This window comes from Ruditapes philippinarum, unplaced genomic scaffold (genome assembly GCF_026571515.1).
Source record: "Ruditapes philippinarum isolate M1 unplaced genomic scaffold, ASM2657151v2 ctg1449_1_1_1_1, whole genome shotgun sequence".
NCBI classification, from domain to species: domain Eukaryota; kingdom Metazoa; phylum Mollusca; class Bivalvia; order Venerida; family Veneridae; genus Ruditapes; species Ruditapes philippinarum.
This window is the reverse complement of record NW_026860997.1, coordinates 217,991-236,840: the sequence shown is the minus strand read 5'-3', so window position 1 is coordinate 236,840 and position 18,850 is coordinate 217,991. Positions and strand designations below refer to the sequence as shown.

The window sequence follows — 18,850 nt, the reverse complement described above, 5'->3', positions numbered from 1 at the left end:
TTATATTTTTAAAGCATTTAGAAGCATTAAATATGGAATTAGTACATGTTTTAAAATATCATCCAACTGTGAAAGCGAAAGGCAGTCATTTTTAGAAGTCCCTGACAGATACACTAAATAATTGTAGTTCGGTATAATTCAAAATGATTCATTTCGATCATAAAAATCTCAGAAAAAAAATAGAAAAAAGAGAAGAGGAAATAAAAACGAAGAAGACAATTGTTTTGACTGAGTAACATGTTTTCATGCATTTCGTTATATACACCTAATTAATATGTCCGTTATCGGGGTTTTAAATTCGAAAACTGCAAATTACTTTTCCCTTACCGCGATGGGTTCGAAGCCCACTCTTTCAAATGAGGAAGCTAATAGAACGTCGATGGTTCTGCACGGGTACACAGTGCAAAAACTGAGGTATTCTTCCTCTTCTATTCTGGAAAGTCGTCAAATTACTTAAACAAAACTATTAGTGCGAAAAATAAGATCAAACAAACAACCACAAAAGCTTAAAATTAAACCCTAAATTAAAGAGCCCGATTTACACACGAGTGCGACCTTATAAGCAGAAGGGGAGCGGCGACCTAGTGGTTAAGGTGTCTGCCTCTCAACCCAGAGATCATGGGTTCGAGCCCTACTCGGGTCACGACCATGTTTCTTCATATGACACCAGTACTGGTTGGTTCCAGGAAACGGACTCGAAAGTGATTAATATAAGTTGCAAGAACTTGTTTCGAAATCGTGTTTAAACCAAACCAAGCAGATAAATAATATATAAGTATAAATCCAAGTGTACATTTTGTTATTTTTGTACGAACTCGCTTATTATTTTAATGTCTTCAGGACCTTTAAAATTGTGATTGTTTTCTCAGAAAAATAATTATTAAAAAATAAATAGCTAAATTCATTTTAATTTGTAAACACATCTATACATGTACATGTAATTATTGTTACAGTGTTACAACCTTTATGTATGTTAATAAAAAATACCAAACCTAAAGATGCATTAATAGATATCATAAGAACATTATTAGCTACATTTAGTTAATAAAATGGGTTTCATATCGACTGCAGTTCTTATTTTGGGGGAAAATGAGCCTTTTAATGTTAAAATCTGCATTCTGATTGTGTCATAATCAAGAGTCATTACATACCGCGAAGCTAAAACGGTAAAAGTTTGTTTTTACAGTCACCCAACATTTGCCGTGTACTGTACTGTTGATTTTACTATTATTGTTTAAAGTATAACACTGTCATGTAGCGCATATAAAAGTTCATTATATTCGTCATTTTCATGCTGAAATTCGTATACGAACATTTAGTAATACCATGTGTTTTTCCTTTTAAAATCTAATTTCTGAACAATATTTTGATTGGATCAATATCACTATTGTTAAAAAGGTTTAAAGTGCAGACTGCTTGTTTTCATGCCCACGACAAAATAATTTTAAATATTTATAAAATGCAGCTTAAATGTTAGAACAAATAGAAATATAGAACATAAACATCGAATCCTTTATTATAATAGTATACAGAAGATCAGCATATGATAAAAAACAACATTTAATTCTTTTTTTTAAATTGATTAGTTGACAATATATATTTCAATAACACAAGAATTTTGCTAGTATAAACAGACATTATTTTTGGTATTATATAAGGCCTTTTTCTTTCTTTTCTTTGCCCTTTTTAAATAACCTACTTTGACACGGCTTTGGAAATGCGTGATTAACATACCACAAGTTTTAAGTATATATAGCAGTAGATTGATATAAGATTTTTTTCAATTCAATTCAAAATTCAATTCAATATTTTATTTGGCATTTAACTAATTTAGCAAATAGCCATTATTACATAATATAGGTAAAGTGTAAGACATTTTTACAATAATTGTTCATAATATAGTTAAAATGATTTCAGAGAGATATTAACAAAAGATCTTCATATAGATTTAGCAATTAACAATAAGAGGTATATACTTTATGTTGAAATATATTGTTGCTGTTGTGAATACACATGATATATACAAACACATTCGTACAATATGTTTTCAGATATGTTATTTACGGAATGTCTTTATGTAGATCTAACTTTTTTCATGTCTTAGATTAATAAGTGAAAGTATCCACAATGACATCATGACATCAATATATTTTACGCCATGGTAGTTTACTTATGTTTTTTTCTGCACATCAAGTTATTCTATAAATTTGTGTTGGTATTTTAATAGACAAATTTAAAGTTATTGCCTTCGAATCATGTTTTACATATAATTTACATAAGAAACAATCACTAGTTTGAAAATAATATTAATTTTTGTCATTTCCTTGCAATATTTGATCATGATGCATTTACACCCGCCGGAACATTATTTTGGAGACCTTGAGTGATTCAATGCGTTTAAATGAGTAGTATATCATCCCACGTCCTTGTGCTCCAGGAGTAAAATATTTACCGTTTAGATTTGCGTAAGAACACTCATTATACCACCATCCACCATGTTCGTCTATAGCGCAATTTCTGCTGTATCGATCACGATCCATGTCGACAGTTGAAAAATGACTACCATTGCTGTATGATAAACCTTGTGAGTCGCCTGTATTGAAAACAAAACAATACTATAAGTCAATGATACACATTTTACTTATCAGGACATTGCTAAGTTCTTGTTACTGTTAATGATGTTATGAACTGAATATGGTATTATACAACTTATATTTTTGTAAATTCTATAAACAACAATTTAAATTTAGAATCGAAGATGTCAATGAATACCTGCAGTACCGACTCCCTTGTCGATATGAAGAGTATAATACGGTCTTTTTTCTAGTCTAAAATTCTGAAATGTTTCGTATACAGATGTTCCGTCAGCTGCCGTCAGATCCAGCCTCAACTCTGTTTTTCCTCGGGAAACCATTTCGTAGATATTTTCAAGGCCTGGATAAAAAGTTTCTTTTTCAGAAATATCTGATAAAATTCAAGCTCATACTCATACCTGCCTGACTAAGAGAAAGTATCACTTAATGACAATATTATTTAAATAAATTTTGTGACGTCATCTTTGTTATATTGAAATAGTAAGGAACTATCCAATAAGAACTTGTATCTCACATTTAAAAAGTTTACAATCAGTATTCATCAAAATAATTCGACAGTTATTTTTGTACATGTACATGCAAATATGTGTATGTAATGTCGCAATGTGGGACTGTACTGAGAAATTAGATTTACAGATATACGAAGTTCAACAATAAATCTGTCATGTTTGATATTGATGTTATTTTAGAAGAGTTCCAATAATTGATTTAAATTGAATATTAGTGCTTCAACCGGGAATTCAATTCTTTAATTCTGAGTAACACAGAATTAATTATTTATTGGTCAGCTAGAAGTGACTGTGCCCTCATCCTATGTTTGGAAACAAGAAAACTTTTATATATCTTTGTCTTTAATTTATCTCAGAAGAATTCTAAGTAAGCAGTCATGCATTTAAGCAAAAATATATTTCCTATAAATGACAGTCTTTCACAAAAACACTATAATTATCTATAATGTCAAATGAAAGTGCATGCATATTTTATTGCTTAATGAAACGTACACATGACGGTTGATGTCATAATGAATTATACCAGGAACATAGATATGATATTAACAATATCAAACATGTCATTGTTTTATAGTTCCAATTATGATTGGTCATTAGTATATTAAGAATATTTAAGATTGAATATACAAATATGTATTTTGTACTGAAATTAAAACTATTACTGTAAAAATATGGAACATATTTAAACATTGCAAACAACCATGCGCAACACTAGAAAATTTGTGGTGAAATGCTGTCTTTTCAGATAGACCATTTTCATAGATTCAGCGTAGGTAGTCAGTAAAATTTAGCTCTGGTTTCAATGAATTGTTTTATAGAAACAAAGCAAAACAGTTCAATCATGAACAACTGTGAAAATTAAATCATAATTATGATTAAAAATTAAAACAAGAGGGACATGATAGCTCTTTTACCGCTCACCTGATTATGAAGGCTTAATCCAAGTGTCCGGGATAATTGGATAGGAACAAAGATTTTACATAATTGGGCTGTGTGACTGTGACCTAGTTTTTGACACAAGGTGAAAAGGTGACCAATATTCGAACTTGACCTTGAAATCATCATAGCAACCTTTCTGACCAATTTCCTTAAAAAATTGATTGAAGCAGTAGCCTCTAGTATGAAAACACGGGTTTTTTATTTTGGCTGTGTGACCTTCTTTTGACCCCAGGTTACCAATATGCAAACTTGATCTTGAAATCATTATAACAATCTTTCTGACCAATTTCCCAGAAATTTGGAGTGACACCACTTGTTCTATATTTTGGCTGTGTGACCTAGTTATTGACAAAAAATGACCCATATTCGCTCTTGATCTAGAAATCACCAAAACAACATTTCTGACAAGTTTCCAGTTTGTTAGGGGTCAAAAGAGTGTTAACAAGGTTTTTCCGCACTAAGGCTGTGTAACCTAGATTTTGACCCCAGGTAATACATAATTATACCGACCTAGGAATCATAAAAACAACTTTCTGTCCAATTTCCAGGACATTTAGACAAGAAATGTTAAACAAGGTATTTCCATATTTGGAAGGTGTTATTTAGTTTCTGACTCCTGGTGACCACTACTTGAACTTGACCTGGAAATCACCAAACAATCTTTCTGACCAATTTCCAGAATAGTTTGATCAAAACAACTTCTAGGGTGTTAATAATGTGTTTTCATATTTAGCCTGTGTGACCTAGTTTTTGACGCCAAGTGACCAATATTCGATCTTGCCCTACAAATCATCATATTAACAACATTTATGACCAATTTCCACTCTAAGGGTGTAACTATACGCTCACCTCATGATACGATACGTATCACAGTACAAGGTCCACATGTCACGATGTCTAAGGAAAATTCTCTGTAATCCGTTTAAACGTTTTAACTCTACACAGTAATGTATGTAATGCTTGAATTAATTATAAGATGAAACAACAATATAATTCCAACATTGTTTGATACCCCTTTAATTTATTTTCGGATATTTGGAACAGTTGCCCCTAGAATGTTAAGAATGTGCTTTTTCCATATTTCGTCTGCTTGACGTAGTTTCTGACCCCAGGTGACCCATATTTTAATTTGAACAAGAAATCATTAAAACAACCTTTCTGATCAATTTACAGGATATTTGGATGAAAACAGTAGCCACAAGAGTGTTAACAAGATTTTTATTTTTTAGCTCATATGACCTAGTTTTTCATACGAGATGACTCATGTTCGAACTCATCCGGGCAATTACATAGACAAACATATTGGCGTAGTTTTATGACAATTGTGGCAAAAATGTGACCACCAAAGTGTTAACAAACTGAATGTGGACTGACGGACGACCGATATTCAACGATCCTAAAATCTTAAAAAACAATAATCACTGATAATGACATACATAATCTTACTTTACATTTTTATAACTGCAATATGTTTTATAACATTTAAAGCCGATAGTGATGTTAAAATAATCCTGGACAATATAGACTCACACAATGTTTTATCTACATGTATATCACAACCGCAACCTCAAAAAGCAATCCATTTTTGATAAAAAAGCGAACAATTGAGGCGAGATGTTTTTAATATCTGCATGAAATGCATGGAAAAACACAACTGTCATTATAAAGATAATAAAGAACATGTGTAAGTAAGAGAAATTCCTCGATATGCCCATCCTCTCACATAATGAAAAGTTTTCTGAGTTTTTCTTTAATTTAAATTAAAGTGGCATTGAAACACCGCACTTTGGGGTCAAACGCACTTTGGGGTCCGACCCCAAAGTGCGTTAAACTTGGCACCGCACTTTGGGGTCAAACGCACTTTGGGGTCAAAATCGAGAAATTGACCCAAAAGTGCGTTAACATGCTACATATCAACGCACTTTGGTTCCAAAGGTCTAAAGGTGTAATCTGAGTTCTGCTTAAATACTGAGTACTGACTTATTTTCGATCTGCGACTTTGAATTATTTAAGGTGGAGTTCAAGATGGCGGTCAATTCTTTGATGATGCTTAAATGATGAAATTTTCATTATTTTTACCACTTGAAATATCCAAAAATTGTGTTCATATAACAAAATAACGGTGGCATAAAAGTGACATTTGCATTTTTATTTAAGTTTTGCATACATATTTTTATTTAAGTTTTGCATACCTATTTTTTCAGTTTTGCTTTCATATTTTTTTTAGTTTTTCGTACATATTTTAGCCAATAAAAACAGACTTCGCATCTCATTATAGCCCATATATGAGTATAAAACTAGCACAGTGGTTTGGTCACCATTCGGCCCATTTTTGGAATCGGCCCAGTCGTTTTTGGCCGCGCAAGTCTGGTTTATATACTATTATATAAGTGTCTATTTGGAAAGGGTTGTTGATTGGTGATCAGTTTTTATTCCATGAATATGCACCACTCAACCCCACCTCTGAGAATAGCGGAGGGGGGGGGGCATTGACATTAAACCAAGCCGACTACTGGTAAAATCTTCGCCATGCGGGGGATATTCAGATAATAACATTCCTGCCTGATGCCCCGAAACAGTGCAGACGCTGCGAAAACTATCCCGTTCTGTCAGTCCTTTTCTTGATAACTTTTGGTGCCATGTTGAGCCCCATTTTAAATATGTTGGGAATGAAATAAAATGCAGTTAATATTTTTTTCCCAAAGAACTATAAATATACTCTATTGCAATGTTCTGGTGAAACATCAAGTTTTTCGATCGGACTATAAATAGTGATTTTTACAAGTACATTATTAAGATTATCAACAAACTTAAGGGTTTTTGTAAGCTCTGTAACAGCCGTTCGCCAGAGGCTTTTTTAATGGGAAATCTTACAGGCATACTTCTTTACAAAGAGTAAACATGAATTTTATAATGTTAACATAATGGTATCGGAGAAATGTAAGTTGCTTGTTACCTGAATAAAGTAGCGATTAATGTGAAATTATTTATAAAAGTAGTCAAAACAATGTAGTATTTGACTTATTCACCATAACGGTACTCATCATTGTCAAAAATCAAAAGATTTCCGGTAATTCGCCAATGTGTATTTTTTTGATAATATAAAAGAACATAAAAAAAAAGCTTTTACGAAAAACAAATAAAAGCATAATGGGCCTTTAAAATGTATTTTCAACCCTCGGGGGATCGATATCCCACACCCCCCCTCTTTACCCCCAGTGAGAATTTTACATTATTCTGAAGCTCCGCTCTTAGTGTGCGACTACTTAATTAGTTGATATTTTTATTTCTGCCTGTACGAACTATTACTTAAAGCCGCATCTGCACCTAGTCAAGTTTCTTATGTGTCACATTTAGCTAAATAAATGGCTATTTTAACATATTATCAGGCAAATTTATTACTGAAATGTCTTACTAAGATTACCCAGAATTTATACCTTTGTCTATGCTATAACTATCATATTTCTGTAAAAAGTGTAAATAACAAACGGGAAAATGATGCATTTTGCTAAAAACAATGGAGGTGTACATTGGAAAATTTGAGAAAAACATATTTTAAGCTAAATAATTGATACAAATTCTTTATTTGGTGATTTATTTAGTGAAAGTTCTTCACTTACTAATCAAGACCATTTAAACCCCTATTGATTAAAGTACGTAACGCACTTTGGGGTCGGACCCCAAAATGCGTTTGACCCCAAAGTGCGGTATTACATGGCACTATGTCTGTCAACAGCTATATAGTGAGTGAAAATGTAAAAAGTCAAAATAAAATTTATAATTTGCAAAAGTTGCTTTCAATTTCGTAATTCACTTTGCACGATGGATTGGTGGCCCAATGAATTTTTTTAAAAGTATCTTATATCCAGCGCAATTAAACTGTAACGTTTGATCTGTAAAAGTATGGGCCAGTCTTTTTATATTTAAATGCATAACTAGTAATTAATCCCAAACATTTTCCAATTTCAACCGGTGGTCAATAACCATTTCATAATAAAACGTTATTTCAGCCGAACTTGGAACAGTATGCCACTTTCATATTATTTTTATCAGACGGAGAAATAGTAATGTTTTGTTTTTGTTTTTGGGTTTTACGTCACATCGACACAGTATAGGTCATATCGCGACGTTCCAGCTTTACTGGTGGAGGAAGACCTCAGGTGCCCTTCCGTGCATTATTTCAGGCACGAACGGGCACCTGAGTAGAACCACCGACGTTCCGTAAGCTAGCTGGATAGCTTCCTCACATGAAAGAATCAAAAGTCCCTGTCGGGATTCGAACCCACAGCGGTGAGGGGCAAGTGGTTTGAAGTCAACGACCTTAACCACTCGGCCAGTAATGTTCAAATCCGGAAGTTAAATCATTTGTAAAATGTAATTATAATAAAACAAATATATCATTGATTTGTTCTATACCTGCTACCGTTTTTATTTATGGGGAAAGGGTAGTGTTCCAAGATAATGTATTTTCTTTAAGTGTTATCAATTAGATGCCCTTATTTATTTTTTTCCGGATTTACCTCATAAATATAATAGACATCTAGGGTGTGTCATATTTGGATATACGATAAACAATGATTTATGTTTAACTATGTGATGCATTATAAAGACATAAAAACTTTAGAAATAGAATTTTAAGTTGTTGGTTGCGAAATAAACTTAACATTTTTGTTGATATACTGTTATCTTTGCTTTTATTCCAAAAGACAGCTAATCAATCACAAAAAATCATTGGTCGTTATAAATAGACAATAGTTATATCCAATTTTGAACATACCCTCTGCATTCTCAATAATTCATTTTGTCTTGTTAGAGTACGAGAAAGAAACTCATGTTTGTCGAAATGATAAACCATTGACGTAAAAACGATATATAATAATTCGGTCTTAATTGTTACGGGGGAAATACTAATTTGCATAATTTGTGGGAGGTTTTAGTTCTACACTTTTAATTATTAGCCCAACTTTGAAGCTTTCAGCTACATAAAGTGAAAGGAATTAGATAGAAGATTTTACGAAAATATCAAGGAAAGCATGCAAACAACTGCATGGTAAATGAATCTACGTGTACTGAGATCCAACTAACCTAACCAAAATTCACCGTCTAAAGAACCAAAACCTCTCTCATAATCACTAAAGTTTCTGTAGAAATCAACGCTGCCGTTGAATCGATATTGAAATACCTGAAAGAATAATGACTTAATGTAATATTGAAGAAGGAATTCGTACAGAAATGACAACTTCAAAGCAAAACTTCATACCTTTGGTGAATGTCTTTACAAAACATTTACATGCATGTTCATTATAATTGGTAAAGTGTATGAAACTAGCTAGATCAATATGAAAGAGACATATTATAATGATATAAACATGTGGTGCAGAAATAATCAAAAACTCTGTAACAACTTGGGTAAAAAGCCGTTCTTTCTTTGAACGAGAAAAAAAAATACATCAATCAATCATTACCGATTTCTGTCAGGAAATGATTCGTGTCTGTGTTCGTAAGTTTATAGCTTTTACTCAATCGAACTAAAATATATTCTCTAACACTTATGATGTGAATTTTGGCCTGTTTGGATCATTCTAAATTATTTTGTTTGAATATACGCTGTGTTGTTTTACACTGCGTCTTCGTTCTCTTTCATTATTTATCGTATCAATATTAAGAAAAAATTGTTCAAATATAACTTGTCTTAACATACAAATACAACAACGGTATATGCATCTGTTTTGTGAAAGGTTATGCTTAGAAAGAAATATACATTTATATCTATTTTAACAAATACAAATATAAAGTAACCGTCCATCCTCCCGTATCTGTATCAAAGTCACAGTAGACAGGTATAACTCGACTTGTGTTCCAAAGGCGTACGTTGTAAACTCCACTTTGTTGTTTTCCTCTATTCTTCCTATTGGCATAGCAATCCTCATCTGAAAGAAATATCCTTTCTTTATCATTTTTTATTTCCAAATATCCAATGCCGGGATATATTTTATCTACTAAGCTGAAAAAAACACTTATGTTTGTTTTCACAAGAAGGTTCAGAAACAGCTGGATATCTTTTTCGATGAATAGAAGTAAAACGTTTCGCACAAGACCAATAAGAAATAAATACTACTAAATAAAACGACAATTTATATTTATTTCTGAGTAAGTCTTGTTTTTACGACGATTTCACATGTTTTGTAATATCTCTGCGGTCAAGTCACCTATACAGCTTTTCTGGATAACTGACAACTATTTAAAAAATGTGACGCAGTTGACTTATCCCATATATACCATATAATATCAGAGACATAGAGGATATATGTTTGCTTTGCATGTAAGATAGGAGTGAACTCCAGATGCAATATTTTCATGAGTGGCGTAGCCACGTGTGAAAATAGAATAGCTGGGGTTTACGAATGAAATATATTTCAATCGTATATGTAAAACAAATAAAGTTTCTTTTTATTTCATGATTTGTTTGGGATTTTATTTATTTTTACTGATTTTCCCGCGTAACGTCGTGCATTCTCCTTTATGACGTCATAAAATCATGACGTCACATCATAAGTTTTGAAAAATAGTTCTGTTAAATCTCCCTAATTTTTTTTTACATTTTTAACATGATAAATGATGACATCGACTCTCTTTTCTTAAAGAAGAATCATTTACGTATGACGGCATTTAATTTTGCCTGTTATTCTTTTCATCCGCATTCAGATATAGTCCGGCTACAGTGAAAATTATATCTTATAAATTTCACTAGTGGTTTATCAGAATATAATCATCTAATATATTACAGTGGAAAGCATGAAATAAAAAAAATGCCATACCGCTCATTCTCCGATATCATTATGATAGGTATTAGTTTATTGCTTTGATTTATTGAGTGTACCTTGTTTTAACAATGTACTATATCTCGAAAAGTATTTCAAAAGCATTATCATGATAGTTAATCCTGTTTTTTATGTTGGTGAAAAAGACTGATAACCAATACTCACAACAGGTTGTGTCCTCACATTTTCGTAGTTCTGTTGCATTTCCTTGACATTCTTTAGTAAATGCATGTTTTACACAACTTCGTTTTCTTGTTTGAGGTCTTTGACTGCAAGTTCTACTACAATTACTCCATGTTTCCCAGGCCTTCCATTCTCCTATTGTCATTTCAATTTAATGGCAACAAGACGTTTGCATCAAGTATATAGAATATATATTTTGAACTATATTTCATATAAGATTTACTCTAATACTATAAACTCTGAACTGAATTGTATACAAACATTAAAGTGTAAACTTGGAACTTAATTGCAACAATAGAACATCAATGTTAACAACCCATTTATTGTTATAAGTTTTACAACGCAAATATCTTAAAACTCACCTTCACAAAGGTCTTGATAACACTGTTTAACATCGAAGTTTTGTCCAACGCATTGCTTGCCAGCATTTGCTGGAGATGGATTTGTACACAATCGTGTACGACTCTGAAGTCCTACCCCACATGAAACAGAGCATTGTCCCCATTCATTCCACTCGTTCCATCCACCATCAACTATGAAACGCAATAATGAAACTAAATAAACTATTATTGTTTTAAAAAGTTCGGTCTTTAAGATAAAGCAAATAAGCGAAAAGTAATTAATAATAGAGCAACAAGATAACCTAATGAGACGATGAAATAAATCATATATATTCGATTAAAATTCACCTATTTGAAATATAGCATTATAAATGAAAAAGCTACAGTAATAATAAAGTAATAATACAATAACACTTTGTTATTGCACATGATTCCATTTAAAAGTGCATCATTTTGCAATAGAATATTAAACTAACTCGTTGCATATAAAGGGACGGACATAACTTTGACAAAAGATACAATTCTTTGATTGCAGAGAAAATTTGCTTTCATCCATGTGCTGTTAGAAATTAGCAAATATAAACATAATCATTGAAATCCTTCTGAAGAAAATTTTATTGAAATGGAGCATAATAACTTTAATAATATGTTGATTATCTCGACAATTAAACACTTACATATCAAATATAAATGCAACCATGAAACCTCTTAAAAGTAATCCTTATAACCAAAATTTACAGAAAATTTGCTTAACAAGGGAAATAACTCTATCAAAATGAGTTGATATCTCTAAACATTTGCCTAAACTTTGGTTTCAATGTAACATATTCAGGGCAAATATAAAGGTAATCACTGAAATTATTTTATTATTCATAAACCAATTATCTACGGCGTGCTCATATGTTGGAATTTAAGTGACTACCCTTTTGTCCCTTCTTTATCCTTTTAGCCACGAAAGAGCAAAAAGCCACAATAGTGTCTATTGAATGAATAGCATCATATGCAATTGACTGTTACCTATTGTTCCTTTAGCCCCCTAAGTATCTATGTGTTTGTACGCGAAGACAATATATCATAACACGACACTAACACGTAATACCATAGCGCGTTGTAACACCGCACTTTGGGGTCAAACGCACTATGGGGTTCGACCCCAAAGTGCGTTAAACTTCGCACCGCACTTTGGGGTCCAACGCACTTTGGGGTCAAAATCGAGAAATTGACCCCAAAGTGCGTTAATATGCTACATATCAACGCATTTTGGGTTCAAGAGGTCTAAAAGTGTCATCTGAGTTCTGCTTAAATACTGAGTACTGACTTATTTTCAATCTGCGACAGTGGAATATTTGAGGTGGAGTTCAAGATGGCGGTCAATACTTTATGATGCTTAAGTGATAAAAGTTTCATTAATTTTACCACTTGAAATATCTAAAAATTGTGTTCATATATAAAAAAATTACGGTGGCATAAAAGTGACATTTGCAATTTTTTGTTATAAGTTTTGTATACATATTTTATTTAGTTTCGCATACATATTTTTTTCAGTTTTGCATACATATTTTTTTAGTTTTTGCATTCATATTTTATTTTTGTTTTCGTACATATTTTATTTCTGTTTTCCATACATATTTAAGCCCATCAAAATAACCTTCAAATCTCATAACAGCCCATAGATTAGTTGAGTATAAAACTAGCACAGTGGTTTGGTCACATTTCTGCCCATTTTTGAAATCGAAATCGGCCAATCGTTTTCCGGGGGGGGGGGGGGAGTCTGGTTTCGGCCGACCTTTTTCGGCCCATTTTTTCATATTATAACTATTTTATATAATAATTGTTTATTATTATTATATACAATTATATAAAGGTCTATTTGGAAAGGGCTGTTGATTGGTGATCAGTTATTATTCCATGAATATGCACCACTCAACTCCACCCCCTGAGAATTGAGAATTATGAAACTTAGGTCAATTCTTTAGCACATCCAGATAATGTGCAGAACATATATGCCAGGTGTGCCCGGCTCAAGGTCGGGGTCACACCAACAGGTCAAAGGGTAAAGACTTGGGTTTCATGTCTGCTCCTTATCTCCGAAACCCCTTAAGGATTTTAAGGCACCTTGTGACAAATGTTAACCACATCGAGACCATATGCAGAACCTTTCTTTGGGTTACCGCGGACTATATAATATATTATATAAACTAAGAAAGAATATGTATGCAAATTTTAAATAAAATGTATGCAAACTGAAAAAGAATACATTTGCAAAACGAAAAAAAGTGTGTATTCAAAATTTAAAAAAATATGTACGACAAACAAACAAAAATTTGTACGAAAAAAAAAAGAAATAAAAAAAAAAAAAAAAAAAAAAATACAAATACACTTATATGCCACTGTTCAAAATACTCCAGTACATAAATTGTGTATTTCTAGAATTAAAAGATGCTGCGAAAAATATCGCGTTCTGTCGGTCATTTACTTGATAACTTTGGGTGCCATATTAAGCCCTATTTTAAATATGTTGGGAATGAAATTAAATGCAGTTAGTATTTTTTTTCCAAAGATCTATAAATATACTCTATTGCAATGTTCTGGTGAAACATCAAGTTTTTCGATCGGTCTATAAATAGTGATTTTTACAAATACATTAATAAGCTTATCAACAAACTTAAGGGTTTTTGTAAGCTCCGTAACAACCGTTCGCCAGAGGTTTTTTATGGTAAATCTTACATACTTCTTTAGGAACAGCAAACATGAATTCTATAATGTTAAAATAATGGTATCAGAGAAATGTAAAGTAGCGATAAATGTGAAATTATTTGTCATAAAAGAAGTCAAAACACTGTAGTATTTGACTTCCATATAAAATACTAATTCACTATAACTGTACTCATCATTGCCAAAAGCAAAAAACGGCTTTTAAGAAAAACAAATAAAAGCATAATGCGCCTTTAAACGGTATTTTTAATCCTCGGGGGGATCAATACCCCACAATCCCCTTTATACCCCAAGTGAGAATTTTACATTATTCTGAAGCTCCACTCTTAATGTGCGACTACTTACATAGTTGATATTTTTAGTACTGCCTGTACGGACTTAAAGCCGCAATAGGGCTCGTATACCTAGTCAAGTTTCTTATATGTCACATTTAGCTGAATTAATGGCTCTTTCAACATATTATCAGGCACATTTTTTACTGAAATGTCTTAAGGCCTCAACAGACAGTAGGATTTTGAAGTACAACACCAATTAAAACTAAGATGTACAGACAAATCTTAATGTGTGAAGGCTACTATTTCTTGATTTCGGAAACCTTATGTCTAGATGTAAGGGATAGGACATGTTCTATTTTGAAAATCTTGTCGTACCGATTTTTACAGACCTCCTACAATGACAAGTAACAGATAACCAAATTATCTCTTGATAATGGGTGTAATGAATGAAATTCCAGAGCAATTAGGGCTAAAAGGTAAACATAGTAGTAAGATGGGGTAAAAATGATGTTGAAAAACTCTTCAGGAGACCCAAAGTTGTGTTATGTTCGAATCCCAAATTATTCCGAAAATGATTATATCACGGTATCACGGTATTGAATTGTTCTCTAAGTAGGGGAGGGGAGGTATTTTGTAGGCGACCAGATAGCTTAGTCAGCAGAGCCGCAGTACGGTATTCCGAGGGTCCAAGGTTTGAGTCTCGGTCAGGCTTCACATTAAATATATATATTTTTTTTTAAATGGAGGTGTTTCAATCATTACTCATGGCGAAAAAGTATTTAGTGAGTAAAGTATGTAAAGGATCAATGTAAAGGGATCCTTTTTAGGGGTAACCTCAGATGATTCTTACAGTGTAGAATTACCGTCTGAATGCAAGTGTTGTATAGCTTTGAAAATTGTACATCTTTTCTCTAATTAGTGCTGTACAACTAAATCCTACCGTCTGTTGAGGCCTTTACTAAGATTTCCCAGAATTTATACCTTTGTCTATGCTAAGACTATCATATTTTTATAAAATGTGTAAATAACAAACGGGAAAATAAAGCATTTAGCTAAAAACAATGGAGTTAATGAAAGGTGTGCATTCTTTTAAAATAAATGGAAAATTTGAGAAAAAATATTTAAAAATTCGATACAAATTCTTTATCTAGTGATTTATTTGGTGAAAGTTCTTCACATACTAATCAAGATCATTTAAATCTCTATTGATTCTACTATAATTCAGGTCACATGTTTGTGTCTATTTAATACCTTGATTTTTTGTTTGCCATTGGCTTTGACTACAATATATTATTTAAAACATAATGAACATTAATTTTCTATGACCCCAAAGTGCGGTCGTTTGCCTGATGTTAAAAAATGCATATGTACCTGTTTAACGCACTTTGGGGTCGAAATTGGACCCCAAAGTGCGTAACGCACTCTAGGGTCGGACCCCAAAGTACGTAACGCACTTTGGGGTCGGACCCCAAAGTGCGTTTGACCCCAAAGTGCGGTGTTACAGCGCGTATAAAATAGTTTCCTTATGTAGTTGATTTGAAACATTCACAATGTAAGGTTTCAAAATAAAAATAATAGATGGTAACCGTTATGTTTCCTATCTAGTAACATAATCTGGTTAAACATACAAACTAGATCAATGAACTTAATTTTGCATTTAAAAATCCTTAAGAAAAAAGATGAAACGACTTTTCATCATATTTCTTATGGAATGTTGAAATTAGATGCTTATCCTGTGCACATGACAATTTAAGCATACGTTTAACTTTCAAGAGCGTCCGTGGCTGAATGGCTTTCAATCACTTGCCCCTCGCCGCTATGAGTTCGAATCTCAACGGAGATTTTGGATTTTGTAATGTGAAGAAAGCATCTAGCTAGTTTACGGAATGTCGGTGGTTCCTAAATGTGGTGGAAACTAAATAATCCACGGAAGGCCATTTGATGTCTTTCTCCACCAGTTAAGCTGTAAAGTAGCTATTTGAGCTTTACTGTGCTGGTGCAGCGAAAAACGCAATCAAAATAGTAAAACCTGCACAAGATCCTGTGTTACACAGTTCATCTTCAATACTGTCACCAAAACAGTGGTCCCCAAAACGCTGTGGACGTGGATTAGTACAAAACCGTTTTCGGCTTCTCATTCCTACATCACAAGTGGCGGAGCACGTTCCCCAATTATCCCATGAACTCCAACCACCGTGTACTGTAACGTTATCGTAATGTTATAATGCAGTAGTTAATCATACATCCGTACTGTTCGTTCTTTTAAAGCTCTATTCATTAAACGGTGTAAAATCATTTTAAAAGACATGTTATTACAATGTACGAATGGCAAAAGTAAAGCTCTTCTGTAGAGAATAACATGTGCGTTAAAAATTGAATATATTCGCGTTACAAACATAACATATTCGGCTAATTAACCAAAAATATTTAGAAAGCGTGAATATTTCTTTGCACCTAGTGTTTCATTACCTGGGCATAACTTTAGTTGACATGTTTTTTTCTGAGTTCCATTCCCCGGACAATCAATGCCTCCGTTTTGTGGTGCTGGGTTAGTACATGTTCGATGTCGTAACAGAGATCCTGAACCACAAGTGACATCACATGATGTCCATGATGACCAGAGAGACCAATTTCCGTCCACTGCGAGTTACACATAAGTGTCATGATAAAATTTAAATTATTTGGAAATGTATTTTATCTCTTTAAGTAAAATTTTGCACTAGACTTAATTGTGCGATTTCAATTTCCGTAATTTTCCAAGGATGTTAAACGGAAACATGAAAACAGTTTAAACAATAAAAATGATGGGATAGGTAGGTGTCTCAATAACCCTTCAGTGAGTAAACCATTAGGCTTTAGGAAACTTTTATCAATGTTAAAAATAAGTTAGACCGGAGTTTAACCTCGTAGACTTTGATTCAATGATTTTTTGTCAAACGTGACGTAAAACCTAAATGATAACCATAAGCTAAATCTTAATAAACCATAATCTGTTTAGAGCGCGTTTATTTCATCTATTAATTTCAAATACATTGTAAGAGGACAAAAGAAATCTTAACAAGGGAGATCCCACGAGGATATGAATTAATTTAGCATGGTTAAACATTTTGCAGACGTTTTTGCAACATTTTGTATTCCGAAGATACATAAAAAGCTGTTACTTCAAATATATACATAAAGTTTACAAACCCAAATCACAGAGATTGCAATAGCGCGGACATATTTTCTTTGCATTACTTGTAACCTTACAAATATCAAACATCGAGTTCAATTTAGCACAATCCACCGACTTGTCATCTTGACAAAGGGAGGCTAAAACAAGTAAATAATCATGATAAAATTGTTGCACAACAACTGCATACATAAAGTAATTGATCAAAATAATTGTTGTCCAAAACATATTATAGTGTAACTGTAGATGTAAAACGATTGTTCAGGAAAGGAAAAGAAACAAATGAAAACAAATGAATGGAAAAGTGGTATCATATTGCAAAACAAATTATGCGACTAATATAATGGAGTTATTCACATATCTCTCTCACTTTTGTGCAGCAAATGCATCATGGCATCATCTTACACTAAAACAAACTTTATTTTCTTTTAAGTTAAATATTATTTTACAACGATATATATTACTAATTCTTACCAAAGCTTGTGTCATATAAATTAATTAGGTTGGCATGAGGTAGCTATCTGTAACGAATAAGTATTTATACTATTTAAATTGTTTTATCATTTATGCAGTTTAATTGTTGAACTTGCTGTTTCAAAACATACACTTATAACGAATGGTTCTTACGAGGAGGGTAAGTACATAGATTTCCGTTACATTTATCCTTCGAGCAACATTCGTAACAAAAACTCGACTTATCAACGCTCATTTTAGCAATTTCGGAAGAATTTAGACGCGTTGTATATCTGCCACAACTCTGAAAAAAAAGATTTAAAGACAGTTTTCAAACAATTTAAGAAAAGGGTAAGGTAAAATTAATGTTTTTACTTTAGCCAGAATAAAGCGAATGTATTGACCATTCAATAAAAAATAGAATGTTTTGTTCAAAAGCTTTATTAATATTCGTTTGCAAAACCGACATAATTTTTCATCTTTTTTTTTCAAAATATGCTTGGATATTTTCTATAAATGTCACTGACAACAATGTGTCTTATTTACCTCTTTGTCAATGCATCCCATGTCATACTGAACCTGGCCTTTATATTCTCGTCTTTTGAAACAAACCTTTGAATAGATAAACGGAATCTAAGAACAACAAAGCTATTAATGCACAAATAAAAAAAATAGCAGAACCTTATACATGGTATATCAAATTGTGTCAGAAAATACGCATACGTCTCTGGCAAATTAAAAATTATTGATGCACATACTGCAATATATTTATTAAATAATTATTAATTAATCAATTATTAATTTATAAATTATGCACATATAATAAGTAATTATTAATTGACTATTTA

The 18,850-nt window shown here is 32.4% G+C and overlaps 1 protein-coding gene across 1 annotated transcript; it reads right to left on the bottom strand.

Annotated features, from left to right (window-relative positions):
* Positions 1–1,499: 1,499 nt before the first annotated feature.
* On the bottom strand, positions 1,500–18,620 carry LOC132714169 (thrombospondin-1-like). The gene is made up of 11 exons (XM_060696953.1): positions 18,549–18,620; positions 18,177–18,306; positions 17,567–17,689; positions 16,847–17,017; positions 16,407–16,577; positions 11,409–11,579; positions 11,029–11,181; positions 9,842–9,972; positions 9,128–9,224; positions 2,773–2,934; positions 1,500–2,593 (listed from the first exon to the last, which is right to left on the bottom strand). Exons 1-11 carry the CDS (start codon positions 18,567–18,569, stop codon positions 2,349–2,351), a joined length of 1,575 nt encoding a protein of 524 aa, XP_060552936.1. The 5' UTR covers positions 18,570–18,620; the 3' UTR covers positions 1,500–2,348.
* Positions 18,621–18,850: the final 230 nt, after the last annotated feature.